Below are 20797 nucleotides of genomic sequence, written 5' to 3'. Positions count from 1 at the left end.
ATCTGTTCCAAAAAGGCAAGTTGTACCACTTCAAAAGCCAACTTAAAAGGGCTATCCAAATTCTGGAAAATCCATTTTGTTGCATCTTTGCAACATCTAAAATGTGCTATTGCAATGATTCTGTAAAAGTAGTTTTCCAACTTTCAAAATTCATCTCATGCCTTAATTCTCTACATAGAACTGTAAAACTAGCCAAATTGATATCAGAAACACTTCCATTAATTAGCTTGGAATCTATAGATGTAACAAGCAACAAACAACAAAGGAGTTTCCAATTACGTGCAACATTAAAGATCTAGAAAATTATTGTGTTTCAAGTTTGTAATAAGACTTTATGCACGCTTAAAAAAACAAGGTTCTGTAGTGGTCAGCATAGATGCAACTAGGTAGCATAGAATCCGATCAAAAGCACAAAGCACCTACAATCTGTCCCAAAGCTCTCGGGAAAAAGGAAAGGAACAATCGGAGCTATCCTACTGCAGGTGAGTAGCAACTTACCTCGGTTTCTTGAACTCACAGCCGGAAGGGAAGGACGCTAGGGTTTCGGGTGGACTCGCTTGCTCGGCGATCTCTTGCATCTACACCTTCCTCTCGCTGAAGGGGTCTTGAGAACATGAAGATCTCACGGGAAATGTCCTCGCCAGCCACCGGAGACGCCGGGCTGCTCGCTGCGTCTTCGCCGAGAAGAGTCGCGCCGTCGAATTCGAGAGAAGGGGAGAGGGATCGAGAGATATAATTTCCTCTCTTAACTTAACCTCTTTTTATTACCTAGGATTATTTTTATTACTAACCGTTGCTTAAGAATATTTCGTACCCTACCTTTTCACGAAATACTCGCGGAAGAGTTGGTTGGCCGCGTTCTGCTTAAGGTGTGGCTCGCTAGTTCGAAACTCGGCTGCAACCATTTTCTGCCCATTAATTCTTGTTATTAACTTCTACTCATTAAATAAAATTCTCCCTTTATTTCACTAAGTAATAATTGCTAGCCCAGTTGGTTAGTAGTGTTTTGCTCGGGTCAGGGATATCGGCTTCGATTCCTCAGCCGCGCACTTTTATTTCCAATTTATTTTACTATTCCTAACTACTACTTAAATATATATCGCTCCATATATGATTAACAAAACATCCGTAGACCAGATGGTTGGACTGAGTTCGTTAAGACTCAGGTTCGGGTCCGTGATCTTGGGTTCAAAACCCGGCTTCAATATATATATATATATATATTATTTTATTTTTTTTACTTCTTCCTCTTGGTAAAAATACCAAACGAACTCCAAAAATTGTATAAAAATACTCTATAAATTCCTAAAAATCTCTAGAATTTTTATAAAATATTTCTATATTTTAATAAGGTCTTTTAGAACTCTAAATCATGAAATTTTGGGTGTTATACCTATCCACCTGGCTTCCACGATATACCAAGATTTCCCTCCTTGCCTAGCCTCCAACTAGGACTTCCCTTGCCTAGCCTACAACTAGGACTTCCCTAGATCAAGCTCTATACTTAAGCATACTTAAACATATTTGTCTGACATTAAAACCTTGGAGGTCGATTGCACCAACACAAGATTGTCCCTCCGCACCCTACCGAGATAATATGTGTTGCTCTGCTTTGACAGATTCAACAACAACAACAAATGATCGAGGTAGTGATGGGTATCATAATTTGGTAGGCATTTCGAGTTGACTTGATTAAGATCTAATCTAATCATGAATGTGTATCATATACGCATTAAGGCACTAATTACCCTACATTAGCATGCATCATATACACACAAGCAATCATATATACTGATTAATTAATTTGTGATGAGGTCATGACGCTACTATGATCTTCTCAATCCAATGAAAAGATCGGGTGGTCAACCTAGGGTCAACGACTTCTTCAAGCGCCTCCTTTTGACCGCCATGTGTTAATAGCACCCTCTTCGTAACTCCTTCTTGAGTGGACCTTCCACCGCTTCATTTTGTATATTAAAAATATGAAACTCGAGTTACATTCGAGTCTAAAATCTATTTACAATAGGAACATAAAAGGGGACGCACGACACGCAAGTCATATATCATATACAACATGCACAATACAAAAAATGGCGTGCAGGCCATATTATGAATTACAACATAATTTTTAACCAATCATATTGGGGTTATTAGGCCATGACCATCACAATATCATACATAATTCTAACTTATATATTTTACATAAATTTCTATAATTTTACTTCTGTTTTTATCAATTTTATGAGTCATTACTCCCCGGCGGTCCCGTTTAGCGATTTTCGGGCTCGATCGTGAGACAATGCCCCTTGCGGAGTTAGGGGCAGCACCCCTTCTCGCTAAATGAATATCACGAGTGTCCCATCTTGATCTAACAATGTGTTAAATAATTTTGTTTTGGCGAGACCTTGCCGTTTCGGAAGGTTTTTCTTGGTAGATGAAGCCTACAAGTGTCCAAGCACTTGTTGCTTCGCCTCTACAAGAAAAATACTCACAAAATCCATAAAAATAGAAAAATTATAGAAACTTACAGATCTGAAACCTTTTCATAATAACAAAAACAAAACATGTACAAGCTTCGCACGTGGCTCTGATACCACTGTTAGCAATTCGAGTCGCAAAAACTATTTTTTGTGTTGCGGAAACCTTGAAGTCTTGCCACAGATCCATGCGAAGATAAATAAAAATTCATGTACATGTTTGTTTATCCTAGATCTACCTTAGATCTACATGATAAGAGTGTTACCCTTGTCGCGATTCCCTTCACTTATCCTGCTCGTCCAAACGGTTGTCGGATCTCGTAGAGTGTCAAGTGTACACTCCTCTACACGTATCCACACGCACAAAAGGTGGAGAAAACCACTTAGAGTGTGCTAGCACCCTTGAATAGTTGCGGCAATGAAGGAGAGGGAGAGAATAAGAGAAGAGAGGAGGAAGAAGAAGAAGTTACAACAAGCACAAATGCTTGCACTAATGTGGTCGGCCACATAAAGGAGGGTTTTAAGCCTCCATGTAATACCAAGAGTCATGGCTCTTGGTCTTCCTCATGAGGTGGCACACTATGATGTAGCCTTGATGATATGGATCACAATCATTGGTCGGCCCATGCCAAGTCACAAATGACGTGGCATTTGGTCCAGTCAAACTTGACCCTTCATCTTCCCTCTCAAGTCAAGTCAAACTTGACCTCTTATCTCCCATGGTTAATCAAATCTAACCTTTGATTTAAATCAATTTAATTTAATGAATCTCTATTCATTGAATCATAATTTAAATTAGACTCATTCGACACATGAATCAAATTGAGTCCAACTCAATTAGTCTAATTTGGATTACTCTTAATCCAATTTGGTTCATCACATGAACCTAATCCTCTTGGTCCATCATATGAACCTAATCTCCATCTAACTGCCCTTTGTGTGTGACCCTATAAGTTCTTGTAGCGTTGGCAATGCTCCTAAACCCATTTAGAAACATAAGTAATGAGCGGTATCTAGCAACACTTCATTACTACCCAAGTTACAAGAATGTTGAGATCCAACATTACCATTGTGACTACTAATTGTGACTCTCACAATATGTGACAATGTCCTTCTATCCTAGATATCTAAATTGATCAATTAAGGCATAGACCGTGTCATCCTCTAATCAATTTATATCTTGAACTCCAAGTAGACTCACTCTAATCAAATGAGCTCAATATCTCATATTGACTCATTTGGGCATGGTCATGCACTTAGTGGCCTCACTCTATCAAGAATCATGATATCACTCCCGTCATATAGGAGGGATAGATCCCTTCTACATCACTCACATCCCTCCGCATAATTTGTTACATACCTAGTAATCGCCTTAATACTCCACCAATTTACGGGTGACGTTTGACGAAGCCAAAGTATGCAACTCCTTATATAGGGAACCATGGTGACTTCAGGTCCAAAGAATGATAGTCATACTAATAGTCACATGAGAAAGTATATGACATTCATATAATGATCCATGATACCTTCTCATAGCGGGTCATTCAGTTTACATTCACTACAAGAAAAACCCTCATAGACATTGGTGGAACAACAACAGTTTTAAGCAAAACCCGATGTCTTTGAGTATTTTACACCGATTTTTCCAAAAACCGATGTCTATGAGCGCAGATTTTCGCTCATAGACATCGGTTTTTTAGCCGATGTCTATGAGCGCCTTTTTTTCGTTAATAGACACCAGTTTTAACAGCGGTTTTTAAAATCCGATGTTAATGAACCAAAATAAAATATTTTAATTTTTCCACTAGTCAAAATTTGCAACACTACACAAAGTTCCCTCCAAACCTAAACCTATATCGCGCCCCTTCCTCCGACCATCTCTCTCAGTCTAAACCTAAACCTAAACACCTTCTTCTCATTCTGTAGCTTTTCCTTCCCCATCTCCCACACATTCCCTTCCCCAATCCACACCCATGCCCTATCCTCTTCCTCGGCGTTCCATCCTCAGCGAGGACGGCTTCGATTCGTCGCCACCGCCGCGAAGAAGAAGAAGAACCCTTGGCTCGACCCCTTCGACTATGGAGAGGACCCCGACATCGAGTACGGATCCCTCTTCGTCGACGGAAAGCAGGAGGAGGACCCTCGCCCTCCCGACAACCCCTCCAACCCCTACGGCTTCCTCAAGTTTCCCATGGGATTCAACGTCGAGCTCGCCTCGCTCGCCTCCAAGGTCCGCGGCGACGTGCGCCTCTGCTGCTGCGTCATCTTTGGCGGAGTCTACGAGAACCTCCTCTTCTTCCCCGTAATCCAGCTCATCAAGGATAGGTACCCCGGCGTGCAGATCGATGTCGTTGCCTTGCCCAGTGGGAAGCAGGTGTACGAGGTGAACAAGAATGTGAGGTGGGCGAATGTGTATGACCCCGACGAAGATTTCTCGGAGCCAGCGGAGTACGTCAAGATGATCGGTCTGTTAAAGGTACAAATGAAAGGGGGAAAAACACATGATCCTTGAAATGGAATGACAGAAGAAATCTCACTAGCTTTTTACGAATTTGTTGACAGAATTGATACTATGATTTGATCTTGTCGACCAAGCTTGCTGGACTTGGCCATGTGGCATTCCTGTTCATGGCATCTGCTCGGGACAAAGTAAGCTACGTGTACCCTAATGTCAATGCAGCAGGCGCAGGCATGCTGCTCACAGAGACCTTCACTTCTCCAACCATGAACCTCTCCGAACGTGGATACCATATGTGAGGCAACCACCATTGATGCCTCAATTCTAAACAAACTGTAACGACCCGCCTTCTACTGACTAGGCTGTGAGGCCGATCGCTACATTATACTGTGCTAAATTACTATTGCAGAAATCTGGATTGATTAAAATTTTACTAAACTGATTACTGTAAAATCTGAACTTAATATTCTAGGTGTACCTAGGAGTTGTACACATGCTAGGGAAGATAATCTATGCCTCTCGGATGTCCTGCTAGCTGTAATCAGGAATTTCAATCGATCCATGAATCGATTGGGCTGTCGGATCGATCCAGTGATCGATCCAACTTGATACCGGCAAGGAGAAAAACTCTGGATCGGTCGGCTGACCGATCCATAAGCTATATTGCTTCTGTATGCGGCTGGATCTGTCTACCGACCGATCCAGGAGTACACTGATCGATCGGCTTGACCGATCCAGTGGCTCACTGATCGGTCGGCTGACCGATCAGTGAACTTCTGTACTCTCTGTTCGCATCTGGATCGGCCGGCTGACCGATCCATAACAGACGCTAACTCTCTGTTCGCGACTGGATTGGTCAGCTAACCGATCCAGTGGCACAACCCAATTCTGATCGATCTGTAGATCGATCTGGGTTTCTGATTTCAAATTAGAACCCCTGATTTTAGCACTATTTCGTGCCCAACTCATACACATCAAGTCTATAACAGCTAGAAACATTTTTAACATGTATTAGCTAACATTTTAAACATGATATCACGCAATGTTCACTAATTCATGGCATACAAATGTACTATGTGTAGAATAATAAGGTTCTAACAGTTAACTAATTTTGCTGAAAGTTCTAATGCATAAATAAAGCTTGTTAGATCCCTAAGATCTTTTATTCCCAAGTTCCTTCCACACACATCTTTATCGCATTGTCCTCCAGCCTCCGCTAGTCCATTTTCCCTTTACCTTTATCTGCAGTATAAGGAAAAAGTATCTGTAAGCTTAAAGCTTAGTAAGAAACCAGCTACCTCACAAAACATGCACACGATGCAATTTATGTTTTGAAAACATGCTATTTGAAATACGTACTGAACATAGATAAGCATGACATAGCAAAGTTACTAAGCACAAATACTGAAACATAGCATGCATATCAAAATCTAAGCATGGAGCTAACTCATGGTATCAGTTAGAAAGAACTAAACTGAAACTGAAACTGAACTAAACTAAGCTGATACTGAATTAAATCCTGATCACATAGGTGACTGAGAGTTTTGAAAACTGTATACATAAGTAGATTAAAATAATAATCATGCTGCTGAGGGCCCTGGCAACTGTACGTGTTGTGCGCGCACCCTAGCTAGACCCGGGATTACAAGTTCCAAATCTAGTAGGGTTTACTAGGTTATCTGAACCTAGGGACGACTGTGGGAGTCCAACCCAATGGATATCTGATCCTGTACAGTGCCACTGCTGAAAATAAAATACTGAATAGCTATACTGTTTTATTTAGTCGTTTCTAGGTTATCTGAACCTAGAGCTAGGTTGTCTGAACGTAGAGGCGACTGTGGGAGCCCACCCATTGAACATCTAGTCCCATGAAAGCTGTAATAAAGCTAATTAACTGGATCAATACGTCTATACGGCATTTGACTGAGCTGAATAAATGCCCACTGAATCCAAAGCTGTCCTAATCTTTTTATCGAGCATTTGGTGTTCTCTAACTCTCCTCACTAGTAGGGAGACCACCTCTAGGCATCCGACAACGTCTAACACCTCAACTGAAGAGGGCAAACGCGTCTGGCCCATCTAGAGGTGCTCGACTAATCCCTAAAGCTGCGAGGAGGGTTAACTACACCCTAGATGTCGACAAAAATCCGAGTATAACTAATCTAAAAGCATGCATTCAAACGGAAGCTACTTATACTGCAGGTAAGGGGTTTCTTACCTCCTATTCGTAATTTCTTACGATTCTAATCGCGAGATTTTCCGGAGGAGACGATCCTTTCGACGATCTTCTCGCGTCTAAGCGTTCCTCTCCCGAAGGGAAACGTCCTCGTGTCGGAGATGTCGCCGGAAGGTGTCCTTGAAGCCCTAGGAAAGGAACCTTAGGTTTCTTCTTGTGGTTGGCGCCGAGAGAAGGAGAGGGAAGGGGGCGGCGTGGCTAGGGTGAGGAGAAGGAAAAGTCACGTTAAAAAAAAAATAACTCTTCACCTATTAAATTCCCTATTTATATTAAGTGGGTAATTTCAGCCCAACTCTAATATAAATTTAATTGCCTCCCTTTCCTTTCAGCACGGCACTGCTGGGTTCAACTGGTTACTAACATTATCCGTAAACCGTAGGTCTCGAGTTCAATTCCGGCTTAGGCTGTTTTCGTTTTCTATTTGTTTTTGCTACTTCCGTTACTCTCAAAATTCTGTAAAAATATCCTAAAATTTCAGAAAAATCATAGAATATTTCTAAAATAGTTTTGAGAATTTTCGAGCGTTACAATCCCCTATACCTTATAAAAAGTTCATCCTCGAACTTAGAATAATTCTGGGTACTTCTGTCTCATGCTGGCTTCTGTCTCCCATGTTGCCTCTTCTGCTGTGTGACTGTGCCAAATGACTTTGACTAATGGTACTTCCTTGTTCCATAATTTCTTAACTGCTCGGTCTATTATCTGAATAGGCCGACTGTCATAGCTGAGGTCTTCGCGGATCTGTACCGACTGGGGCTCATTCACCTGGGTGGCATCTGGGATATGCTTCTTCAGCATAGAGACATGAAATACATTGTGGACAGCTGACATTTCCTGGGGTAGCTCTAGCTCATATGCTACCTTGCCCACTCTTCTGCTGATAAGGTATGGTCCCACATATCGGGGACTTAGCTTGCCCTTCTTCCCAAAACGCATTAGTCCCTTCATGGGATCTACTCTAAGGAACACTGAATCCCCAACTGAAAACTCCAAAGGTCTGCGTCGTATATCAGCATAGCTTTTCTAGCGGCTCTGAGCTGTCTCTATCCTCTGGCGGATCTGCTGTATAGCTGTTGTGGTATCTGCCACTAGATCTGTCTGATGTTCTAGCTCTTTCTATTCACCACTCTCATACCAGCAGATTGGAGATCTACACCTCCGCCCATAGAGAGCCTCATAAGGTGCCATACCGATAGTGGCCTGATAGCTGTTGTTGTATGCGAATTCTGCTAAACTCAGATATTTGCACCAACTTCCCTTGAAATCTAGGGCACATGCTTGGAGCATATCCTCGAGTACCTGATTTACTCGCTCCGTCTGTCCATCTGTCTACGGATGGAAGGCTGTGCTAAACTTTAACTTCGTGCCCAAAGCTGTCTCTACACACTCCCAGAAGTGTGACGTGAACCTGCTGTCTCTGTCCGAAATAATGGTTCGTGGGACTCCATGTAATCTAACGATCTCCTTGAGATACAACTGAGCTAGCTGTTCCATGGAGTAGGATATCCTGATAGCTAAGAAGTGGGTTGATTTAGTCAATCTGTCGACTATTACCCAGATGGTATCAAAACCATTCGTGGTTCTGGGTAATCCCACTATAAAATCCATAGAAATGTCTTCCCACTTCCATTCTGGTATCTGTATGGGCTGCAAAACTCCCCCTGGTCTCTGATGTTCTGCCTTAACCCTCTGACAGGTTAGGCAGGTGCTGACATATCGAGCGAGGCCACCAAAAATGTTTCTTCATGTCCTGGTATATTTTGGTGGATCTAGGATGCATCGCATAGGGAGTCTTGTGAGCCTCGTCTAGGATTTTCCTCTGTAGTTCCTCCTGATCCGGAACACACAGCCTGTCACCAAAATACAACACCCCGCTATCTGATATTCTGAACTCTCCACCTTCTGATTCTGCTAAACCTTGCTTGATTCTCTAAATTTCAGGATCCTGCTCCTGAGCTGTCTAGATGTCACCGAGCAAGGTAGACTCTAATGTCATAGTCGAGAGCTGTCCGACTATGAGCTCGAGATCGAAATCTGAGATCTCCTTCTGTAGGGGCGGTGACATGGCTGCTAGAGATAATAGGGTAGCGCTGGACTTCCTGCTGAGGGCGTCTGCTATCCTATTCGCTTTTCCTGGGTGGTAGAGGATATCTATGTCGTAGTCTTTGACCAGTTCTAGCCATCTGCACTGTCGCATATTTAGATCCTTCTGAGTGAAGAAGTACTTTAGATTCTGATGATCTGTATACACTCTGCACTGAGCTCCATACAAGTAATGTCTCCAAATCTTGAGAGCGAACACCACTGCTGCAAGCTCAAGGTCATGAGTAGGATAGGTCTTCTCATAATCCTTAAGTTGTCTGGAGGCATAGGCGATCACCTTGCCATCTTGCATCAGCACTGCTCCTAGTCCCAACTTTGAGGCATCACTATATATGTCAAAGCTATCGGCGTTCTCTGGTAGAGTCAGAATAGGTGCACTGGTCAATCTCCTTTTCACCAAACTGCTTTCTCCTCCGTCCACCGAAATTTTCTGCTCTTTTCCGGTAAGGCTGGGAGGCTATCCTGGAGAAGTCCTCTACGAATTTCCTGTAGTAACCTGCTAATCCCAAAGCTTCGATCTCACTGGTTCTTGGGTCTTTTCCAATTGCTCACACTTCTATCTTATGGGTCTACCATGATACCATCCTTTGAGATGATGTGACCCAGGAAGGACACTGATCTAGCCAAAATTCACATTTGGTGAACTTGGCGTATAGCTGATTCTATGCAATCTTTTCGCGGTGCTCTACGTGTTCTTCCTGAGTTCTGGAATAGATAAGGATGTCATCGATGAACACGATAACGAACCTATCTAAATATTCTTTGAATACCATGTTCATAAGGTCCATGAAAGTAGCTGGAGCATTTGTCATGCCAAAGGGCATGACTATGAACTAGTAATGTCCGTATCTAGTCCTGAATGCTGTCTTGGGTATGTCCCCTTCTTTAACCTTCACCTGATGATAACCTGATCTGAGGTCTATTTTAGAGAACACTGCTGCTCCCTTTAGCTGATCAAACAGGTCATCTATTCTGGGAAGAGGATACCTGTTCTTGATTGTGACTTGGTTTAGTGCCCGGTAGTCTATACACAGGAGCATGCTCCCGTCTTTCTTCTTCACGAACAATACAGGTGCTCCCCATGGTGAGTGACTAGGACGGATGAAGCCCTTGTCAAGCAGCTCCTGTAGTTGCTCATGAAGTTCCTTCAGTTCTGCTGGAGCCATGCGGTACGGTGCTTTGGAAATAGGGTTGGTACCGGGAATGAGCTCTATCACAAATTCAATCTCCCTGTCTGGTGCTAATCCTGGTAACTCTTCAGGGAAGACTGCTGGGTAGTCACATACGACTCGGACCTCTGCTAGCTGTTGGTCCTTGTCCTGACTGGTATTGAATACATGTGCAAAAAATCCCGTACATCCTGAATCCATTAACCTCTGTGCCTTCATAGCTGAGAGAAACTTCTTGGCCTTTCTCTTGGGTTCTCCGATGAACTCGAACTGTGCTTCTGCTTCGGGTTGGAATGTGACTTTCTACTTACGGCACTCGATGGAGGCACCGTATTTGATCAAGAAATCCATCCCGAAGATGACATCGTAGTCAGTCATATTTAGCACTATCAGATCACAAAAGAGTTCTCTGTCTGCTATAATGACTGGCACTGCTCTGAGCCAATGCGTGGATGCCATAATTTCTCCTGAAGGTAGCGTCATCAGAAACTGACTACTGAGTACCTCTGGAGGTACTGCTAACTTCCCAGTTAACGCCCTGGATATGTATGAATGGGTTGCCCCAGTATCGAATAAGACAGTTGTACTTTACTGTAAAATACTAATCTAACCTGTAACAACTGTCGAGGCATTTGCTACGTCCTCTCTGGTCAGTGAGTAGATCCTCGCATTAGTCGTAGCTGGAGGGGCTTCTAATCTGCCCTGGCTGATGTGGGGACCATCTAAAGTGGCATGCATCTGATGCAACTGTGCTGGCTTGGCTTCATACTGGATCGGCTGTGGTGGAGGAAAGCTGGTCTTGTTCGGACACTGCTTGGCCATGTGCCCTTCTTGTCCGCACTCAAAGCATCCTCGTGTGCCCTTACGATAAACTCCAGGATGGAATTTTCCACAAGTAGCACACTTTGGATAACTGGGCTGCTTGCTGGCTGGTCCTCCTTTTGGATAACTCCCTGGTTTGCGCTTGTTGCTGGAGTTCCCTTTCCAGTTAGAGCCGTGGGAGCTGTGGCCCTTCTGTTTCTGAGTACCTGAGCCTCCTTGACCTTTCGACTCTGAGAGAACTTGCTTCTGCTGCTTGATACTATTTTGGTAGTGCTCAGTGGTCAGAGCACTGCTGACTAGTTCTTCAGTGGTTTGCGGCCTATGAACGCCGCCAGCCACGTTCATTGCTATTTCCGGCCTCAGCATCTTGAGCATCAACCGAACTCTTTCTTTTTCTATGTTGACTAGTTCAGGGCATAGGCGAGCCAACCTGTTGAATTTCTTCACGGCTTCCTCAACTGATAGGTTGCCCTGACGAAACTCAGTGAACTCGTCGTAGTGGCGGTTCGTGACCCGCATGTGAAAGAACTCCTCAAAGAATTCTTTCTCGAAGTTAGCCCATGTCATCTGGTTCTCCTGTCAGACAGAAGGAGGCGCACTTCACCTTCTCATGTTCTGGCCAGTCCAGAAGCTCCATCGTACTCTCCAGTGTTTTGAACCAGGCCTGAGCATCCAATGGTTCACTGGTGCCTGAGAAACTCTCTGGCTTGACTCTTTGCCACTAGATCAGATAGGCTTCTCTTTTTTTTGCCTCTGCTGCTGGGGCTACTGGTGCTGTAGGCTGGACTAGTGGAACCTCTAAGACTACTGGTGTTGCTAAGTTTGGTTCTGGAGTGACTGTGGGGGTATTCTGCTGACTAGCCTTTAGGGTGGCTATCTCCTGTTGCTGTTCAGCTAGATGCTGCTGTAACTGAGCCACCAATGCTGTAAGGTCTGGGGGAGGCACTGAACTGCCTACCTCATGCTGGGGCTCAGTGGCTGGTGCCCTTCTAGCTGGGCGTCCTCTCACCTCATAAAGAGAGTGAGAGATGTTCTTACTTGGAAGCTGTAGGTTCAATGCTGATGTGTGTGTAGGAAGTATGGGAACTTGGCTCTGATACCACTCTGTAACGACCCGTCTTCTACTGACTAGGCTGTGAGGTCGATCGCTACATTATGTTGTGCTAAATTACTATTGCGGAAATCTGGATTGATTAAAATTTTACTAAACTGATTACTGTAAAATCTGAACTTAATATTCTAGGTGTACCTAGGAGTTGTACACATGCTAGGGAAGATAATCTATGCCTCTCGGATGTCTTGCTAGCTATAATCTGGCATTTCAATCGATCCATGAATCGATTGGGCTGTCGGATCGATCCAGCTTGATACCGGCACGGAGAAAAACTCTGGATCAGTCGGCTGAACGATCCATAAGCTATATTGCTTCTGTATGCGGCTGGATCGGTCTACCGACTGATCCAGGAGTACACTGATCGGTCGGCTTGACCGATCCAGTGGCTCACCGATCAGTGAGCTTCTGTACTCTCTGTTCACATCTGGATCGGTCGGTTGACCGATCCATAACAGACGCTAACTCTCTGTTCGCGACTGGATTGGTCAGCTGACCGATCCAGTGGCACAACCCAATTCTGATCGATCTGTAGATCGATCTAGGTTTCTGATTTCGAATCAGAACACCTGATTTCAGCACTATTTCGTGCCCAACTCATACACATCAAGTCTATAACAGCTAGAAACATTTTTAACATGTATTAGCTAACATTTTAAACATGATATCACGGATGGTTCACTAATTCATGGCATGTAAATGTACTATGTGTAGAATAATAAGGTTCTAACAGTTAACTAATTTTGCTGAAAGTTCTAATGCATAAATAAAGCTTGTTAGATCCCTAAGATCTTTTATTCCCAAGTTCCTTCCACACACATCTTCATCGCATTGTCCTCCAGCCTCCGCTAGTCCATTTTCCCTTTACCTTTATCAGCAGTATAAGGAAAAAGTATCTGTAAGCTTAAACCTTAGTAAGAAACCAGCTACCTCACAAAACATGCACACGATGCAATTTATGTTTTGAAAATATGCTATTTGAAATACGTATTGAACATAGATAAGCATGACATAGCAAAGTTACTAAGCACAAATACTGAAACATAGCATGCATATCAAAATCTAAGCATGGAGTTAACTCATGGTATCAGTCAGAAAGAACTAAACTGAAACTGAAACTGAACTAAACTAAGCTGATACTGAATTAAATCCTGATCACATAGGTGACTGAGAGTTTTGAAAACTGTATACATAAGTAGATTAAAATAATAATCATGCTGCTGAGGGCCCTGGCAACTGTACGTGCTGTGCGCGCACCCCTAGCTAGACCCGGGATTGCAAGTTCCAAATCTAGTAGGGTTTACTAGGTTATCTGAACCTAGGGACGACTGTGGGAGTCCAACCCAATGGATATCTGATCCTGTACAGTGCCACTGCTGAAAATAAAATACTGAATAGTTGTACTATTTTATTTAGCCGTTTCTAGGTTATCTGAACCTAGAGCTAGGTTGTCTGAACCTAGAGGCGACTGTGGGAGCCCACCCATTGAACATCTAGTCCCATGAAAGCTGTAATAAAGCTAATTAACTGGATCAATACGTCTATACGGCATTTGACTGAGCTGAATAAATGCCCACTGAATCAAAAGCTGTCCTAATCTTTTTATCGAGCATTTGGTGTGCTCTAACTCTCCTCTCTAGTAGGGAGACCACATCTAGGCACCCGACAACATCTAACACCTCAACTGAAGAGGGCAAACGCGTCCGGCCCATCTAGAGGTGCTCGACTAATCCCTAAAGCTGCGAGGAGGGTTAAATACACCCTAGATGTCGACAAAAATCCGAGTATAACTAATCTAAAAGCATGCATTCAAACGGAAGCTACTTATACTGCAGGTGAGGGGTTTCTTACCTCCTATTCATAATTTCTTACGATTCTAATCGCGAGATTTTTTGGAGGAGACGATCCTTTCGACGATCTTCTCGCGTCTAAGCGTTCCTCTCGCGAAGGGAAACGTCCTCGTGTCGGAGATGTCGCCGGAAGGTGTCCTTGAAGCCCTAGGAAAGGAACCCTAGGTTTCTTCTTGTGGTTGGCGCCGAGAGAAGGAGAGGGAAGGGGGCGGCGTGGCTAGGGTGAGGAGAAGGAAAAGTCACGTTAAAAAAAAAATAACTCTTCACCTATTAAATTCCCTATTTATATTAAGTGGGTAATTTCAGCCCAACTCTAATATAAATTTAATTGCCTCCCTTTCCTTTCAGCACGGTCCTGCTGGGTTCAACTAGTTACTAACATTATCCGTAAACCGTAGGTCTCTGGTTCAATTCTCGCTTAGGCCGTTTTCGTTTTCTATTTCTTTTTGCTACTTCCGTTACTCTCAAAATTCTGTAAAAATATCCTAAAATTCCAGAAAAATCATAGAATATTTCTAAAATAGTTTTGAGAATTTTTAGGCGTTACACAAACAAACAAAAAAATCTTTTGTTGTTGTGGATTGTTCATTTGTGATACTTGTGGTGTTTCAGGTACGATGAAATGGAGGAATGGTTAGGAATGATTGTTCTTTTGTTGTTGCATGTTACATGCTTAGTGATGTATCTTCTGTGTTGTCAAAAGTTTTGTTGTTTGCTAGAGCTTATTCAACTTAGCATCCTTGTTTCTCCATTTCCCTTCTCCCTTATTCTGATCTCTCTAATGCTTCCATTCACATTTCAGTTATTCGACCGTCCACAGTGGCTCACTGTCAAGTCACGTTCACAGTGCTACGTCGACAAGGTATTGCCTCTCCCCGAGTTTTTGAACTCATTCTTTGTAAACTTTTGGCTCAAAGTTGATGCTTATTATAAGTAGATAAGAGAAGAATTGGAGAGCAGATCATGTACTATTAGAACAAGGTGTGCTGTGGAATCAGTTTTTAGTACTGATGCAGGTAAACAATGTCAGAGCAAGATGGTCTGAATTAAACCACTAAACATTGGCATCTTAGCTACATTCTGTATCACATTTAATCCTCCACGTCTGCACATTTCTTGCAAAGCTGCAATTGCATTCTCCTTTGCCTTAGGGGTGCCCCTTTTCATTAACCCTACCAGATTTGTGATTGCAGTATCCTCACTTGCAATTGTCTGCGTCAGAATGTGATGCCTCATAAGCAATGTCAGAGCTCCAGCAGCCTCCTCAGCAACAATTTCATCTCTCAAAGCTCCCGCCAGGGCTGAAATTGCTCCCATATTCAACATTTGGGACCAGCTCTCAGGATGGGTCGAAAGATTAAACAAGGCCATCACTGCATCTTTCTTTCCCCTTGGGCTTCCTTGCATCAGCAAATCAGCTAGTGCTGCAACAGCACCATGCTCATCCACAATCATCTTCTTGAAGTCATGGACAGCAGAGAGGCTGAACAATGTAGCAGCTGCATTCTCCCTTGCCTCAGTAGTTAACCCATATCTCAGAACATATACTATTAATTCCAAACAACCATTCTCCTCCATAATCTTTCTCTTGTTTTCATCATGAATAGATATGTTCAATATTGCAGTCAGGGCATTCTCTTGAGCAACTGGATTTGTAGACCGGAAAAGCCGGTAGAGAGCTGGGATTGCTCCACCCTCTGCAATGAAAGACCTATTCTCCTTCCTGGTTTTTGCCATTAATCGGAGTTCACGGGCTGCGACAGCCTTCACTTCCTGCGAACCAGCTGATAATTGTTCTACTAGCATTAACGTTGTGATTCGGTTAGCTTTGATTACTGTGATTTGGTTAGCTGCTAACGATGTTTGGAGTCTGAACAAGGCCTCGATGTTTGAAGTCTTGATTGAGTTGCTTCTTTTTTGGAAGACAAATGGTTTATTGCCATTCTTCATTGTTTTAGTAGGTCTTGTGGATGCAGGTTGATAGAGTATAAATATGAACTATTGTGACATCTTTGACTTGAGGAATCATATAATAGTTTTTGGTAGGATGCTGTGTGGTATTGTTCTCTGCCACAAGTTATGCGCTAAAAAAGCATGGTTAATTTGTTGTTAACTGTGGATATTGTAGATTTTTGAAGTACATGATGATTTGTTGTTGACTTGCATACAAAAGAAGAGAAGTTTATTTACTATGTGTAGTTCTTGTTTGTGTGAAATCTTAATCATTTTTTATTTATTTCAGGTTCTTCATAACATTACTGTTGCAGAATACTTTCATTGGAATATGCTACGTGATTCAATAACTCCTATTTTTCCACTGGACTGTTAATCTCTTTTTGATTTTGTGGATAACTTTGTTGCAAACTATGCTCTGAAGAGAGTTTATTATGTCAACTATGCATTGGGGATATCTGGACGCAGGAAACCTTGCTGGCATCTATTATGAACAAAGTCAACTTGACATGTCAATTCTGCATTACAAGCAAGCTATCAACTGTGATTCTACCTTTATTGAAGCTTACAATAATCTGGTAAGTTGATAATGGTCTAATATGTCAAAATGTGGTATCCTTCTTGATGGTGAGCCAGGTTAGTTAATGATCGATTTTCTTGCACATTAAAAGGGGAATGCTCTCAAAGACGTTGAACATGCTCTCAAAGACACTGGACATTATAGGGTGACTTTTTAATTTGGATATTTTTATTCTCTTAAGTTTTTTTTCCTTGTTGAATAACTTCATTTTAATAAATTTTCCCAAGTCATGCTTTGCTTTACAACCTAACCATCCACAAGCATTGTCAAAAGAAGTAAGTTGTGTAGTCATATAAGTTGATTGAAAAGAAAGCATTGAAGACAAAAAGCCAAACTCTTTTCCCATGAAAATTTCAACCAATATGGGAATTAAGCTCTTCCAGTTCGGGATTGAAGCCTGCAAGGTGAGTTGCTAATGTCCCCTATTCCCAGTGCCTCTAGTTTGTGTACATTATTTTGGATGCACTTGTATTGTTTGATTAATTGTCGCTTAGAGCACAGTGACATTGGTCTTTGTTTGATCTTTTCTAGAATGCTTTGTTCTTGTTTATTCATAGTTACGGATTTCTTTGTCACTTGAGAGATTAGTTACATCAGCTATGGTCTAAGTTTATTCCTTGTTATCAGATTACCAGTCGACTTCAATTTATTTAACTGGTTGTGTTGATGTTACTATAATTGTTGACAAGGTCTTGGAGTTGAGTCCCATCTTTACCTGTTGATTATATAATAACTCTAAGCTAACCACTTGATAACACTCGAATTTGCTGTTTGCGCGACATCTAACATTGAGGTTAAATTGCCTGGTTTTGCTGATAATGTTTCATCATCCAAGGTACGCGTTCGACTTTAAAGTACTAACTCAATGCAATGGCTTGTTTTGCATCCTTCTCTTGATCAATGGAACAATTTTGTAGGATATCTATCACTATGCATTTTGGTCAAAACATTGCGTCTTATCTAATCTTGTTCACATGGATTTTATATTCAGAATTCAGCTATTGTGAGGATGACAGTTCTACTTATATTAATACCAATTGCTCTGAGTTCTTACTTCTGATTTCTGAATACTGTAGAATATTTGTTATATTCAGTAGTCAAATCTAATCCTAAATCAACATTCATCAGAGAATTTTTAGTAGAATTTAGAGTATTCTCTCTCTTTCTCTCTTCCTTCTGCAAATTATAAGAAGAATATAAGTTTCTTTTCAATCAACTTATAAGAGTTTGGTATGCTTTAATAATAGCTTTGTTCTTCTATGCTTCCTTCACTGGATTTGTTGTGTAGTCATATTTCTTTGTTCAACCATTATCATGCCTAGTAAGTTGTTGTATGATGCTGTTGGTTCTTAATTATCAATCTGTACACTTGAATTAGAAGGAGCAAATTATCTATATTATATTCTAAGTAGCATATACTAAGTGTCATATATGAAAGTTTTAGATTCTATGTTATATTCGTTATCTTCCACAGCAGCCTTTAAAAACTCAGTATTCTATTTTATTTGATACATGTACACATTTGTTTTAGTTATTTGACATATGATGAATTTATGTGTTTTTACAGTTTACAAATCTCAAGTACTCCAGAGTTGAAATTGATGAAGTGCGGTTCGAGTGGGCTGAATGCATGCTAGATTACATTTGAAGTGCGGTTCTACCTTGATGTGTTAAAAGAATGTTCTACCTTGATTTTGATATCTATTAGCTAGCTTTTGATGTAAAAAGAATGTTTGGGTATTTTATGGATATTGTTGTAAGAAGATTATTTATATAATTTGTGAATATTTGTGTATTTTATGGATATTATTGAATGAAGAATATTTGTATAATTTGTGAATATTTGTGTTTTTTTTTTTGTTATTGTCGGTTTTTCATTGTTTCGGAAATCAAATTTGTGCTGTTAAAAAATATACATATTACATCGGTTTTCCACCGCTGCAAAACCGGTATTATTAACTAATATTACATCGGTCATTTACCGCTGCCAAAACTGGTGTTATTAACATACAATATTACATCGGTTTTACACCGTTGATGAAACGGTGTCGTTAAGTGATACTACACCGGTTAATAACCGATTCGAAGACCGGTGTTGTTAAGTGATACTACACCGGTTTTAACCCGATGTCTAAAATGACAAACTTTTAACATCAGCTTCATAGACATCGGTCGAAAATGAAATAGACACCGATGGAAAATCGATGTCTATGAAGGTTTTTGTTGTAGTGATTCTCCAATGCACACTCATGTGTCAACTTAATATCTAATATCCATGACTTGTGAGATCAAGTCATCGAGTTGACCTACATGCTAGTCTCATCGCATTAACATTGTCCCTGAATGTTAATACTTGACTAGGAATGATTAAGAGTAGTGTTCTCTATATCATCTCACTATCAATTCAACCAATCGATTAATATAGATAAGAACCTTCTACTCAAGGACACTATTATACTTAATTATTTGGTACAAATACAAGTAAGTACAATAACCATAAAGAAATGTCTTTATAAATATATAGGATTATGATATATCGAGTCCATACAACAATCATCATATGATTGGCTCTAGGACTCTCACTAATACTTGTCGATCCACCCAAGGGCGTCCCTTGGGCTAAGGTATGTTCTCTATTCATATTCTATATGTATTTCATTATTATGCGTCTTAGTCTGTTACTTATATATTCGTTGGATCTACCTCGAGTATCAGGATACCAGAGACTGGGACGACCCGGTCGCTGGCTGCAGGTAGCGTTGACCAGAGGACTTCTAATAATTTGATCAACATAAAGGTCATCTCAGCATACCCCTCTTGAAAATCATGATTCAATCAACATTTCATCCATCTTACTTCACGATCCGTCTAACTTAGATTCCGGATAAGATCACCATCCATCTTTGAGTTCCATCAGACCTTGAGCCACTAAGTCAATCAGCTTGGTTGTTGTGCCAAATTATAATTCTCGAGCTTCAAAACCACTTTAGTGTTTTTCCTATTTAGTTCGCCTTCTTTCTGTCCAACATTGTGCCTCGACGCACTTTATCTTGTGGTCATTCGGTGATTCCATATCATCCATTTTTGAGCTTCATCAAACCTTGAGCCAATAAGTCAATCAGCTTGGTTGTGCCAAATTGTGATTTTTGAGCTGCTTCAATATCACTTTAATGCTTCTTGTCCTATTTTATCTAGGTTGCCTCATGCAACTTCTCCAAATTATAAACACTTGGCCTGTCGAGTCATACGCTTTTCAAATTTTATGTGTTCTACCAAATCTTTGTACAACCTAAACACACCAAATCATACTAATTCAGTTGGAGTAACTCCGATCTAGAATTGTGCGTATATTCAAATTCTCCTCACCCTACAAGCCGGCATCCTCCATAATTATCATTGACAAGTCCTCTTGGTAAAGAGTTGTGCATCAAAATTGGAGGTTCTATGTTGACCCACTTCAACAGACGTAGTCCCAATTCAAACAAACTCCATTTGGTACGAACCCATATAGTTTTAATCATCCTACTTAGCACATCTTACTACCACGCTAGGTACGAAGAGAAGAAAGGTAGAAAGCAGTTGAGCTTACCTAACACACCAACAAGACGAATGTTACACGGAGCAAGATGGGGCAAAGAGTAGCTGGCAACCTTTCTTTTCCTTCAGACAAAAACTTATTCCTTTCCAGAGCAGCAAGAGCCAAAAAGTTCAGTAGTAACGGATAGAGAAGCATCAGAAACAACCGAACACTCAATTCACTCTGTCCAAGTTTGTGGAAAACAACTCTGTACTGTCGTGTGGCATGCACTCCTTTAAGTTACAGTAGAATTTCATGGGAAGCAGCAACCGCTTTACGGAAGTTGTACTGACGGCACATGAAGCTTCTGTATCAGTCCTTTTGGGGCAAGAGTGAGTAAAAATAATGGGAGAGAGGACATCTCGTGATAGTAAAAGAGGCACATCATGAATTGAATTTTTAGAATGAAGTGCTTGCTTGACTGTGAATTGTACTTGCTTTCCTTCATGTGCAATGAAAGA

At 41.4% G+C, this 20797-nt stretch overlaps 1 protein-coding gene and 1 pseudogene across 1 annotated transcript; one reads left to right on the top strand and one right to left on the bottom strand.

The window, feature by feature from the left end:
* The window catches only part of LOC122054887, a 40109-nt pseudogene extending 24946 nt beyond the window's left edge, over positions 1-15163 (top strand).
* Positions 15164-15252: 89 nt separating this feature from the next.
* LOC122054886 (U-box domain-containing protein 4-like) lies at positions 15253-16032 on the bottom strand. The gene has a single exon (XM_042616307.1). The coding sequence runs from the start codon at positions 16030-16032 to the stop codon at positions 15253-15255; it is 780 nt and encodes a 259-aa protein (XP_042472241.1).
* Between the last annotated feature and the right edge of the window lie 4765 nt (positions 16033-20797).

Source organism: Zingiber officinale, chromosome 3B (assembly GCF_018446385.1).
Source record: "Zingiber officinale cultivar Zhangliang chromosome 3B, Zo_v1.1, whole genome shotgun sequence".
Classification (NCBI taxonomy): Eukaryota; Viridiplantae; Streptophyta; class Magnoliopsida; order Zingiberales; family Zingiberaceae; genus Zingiber; species Zingiber officinale.
The sequence above is the reverse complement of the archived record's forward strand: the minus strand, read 5'-3'. Positions and strand labels throughout refer to the sequence as shown.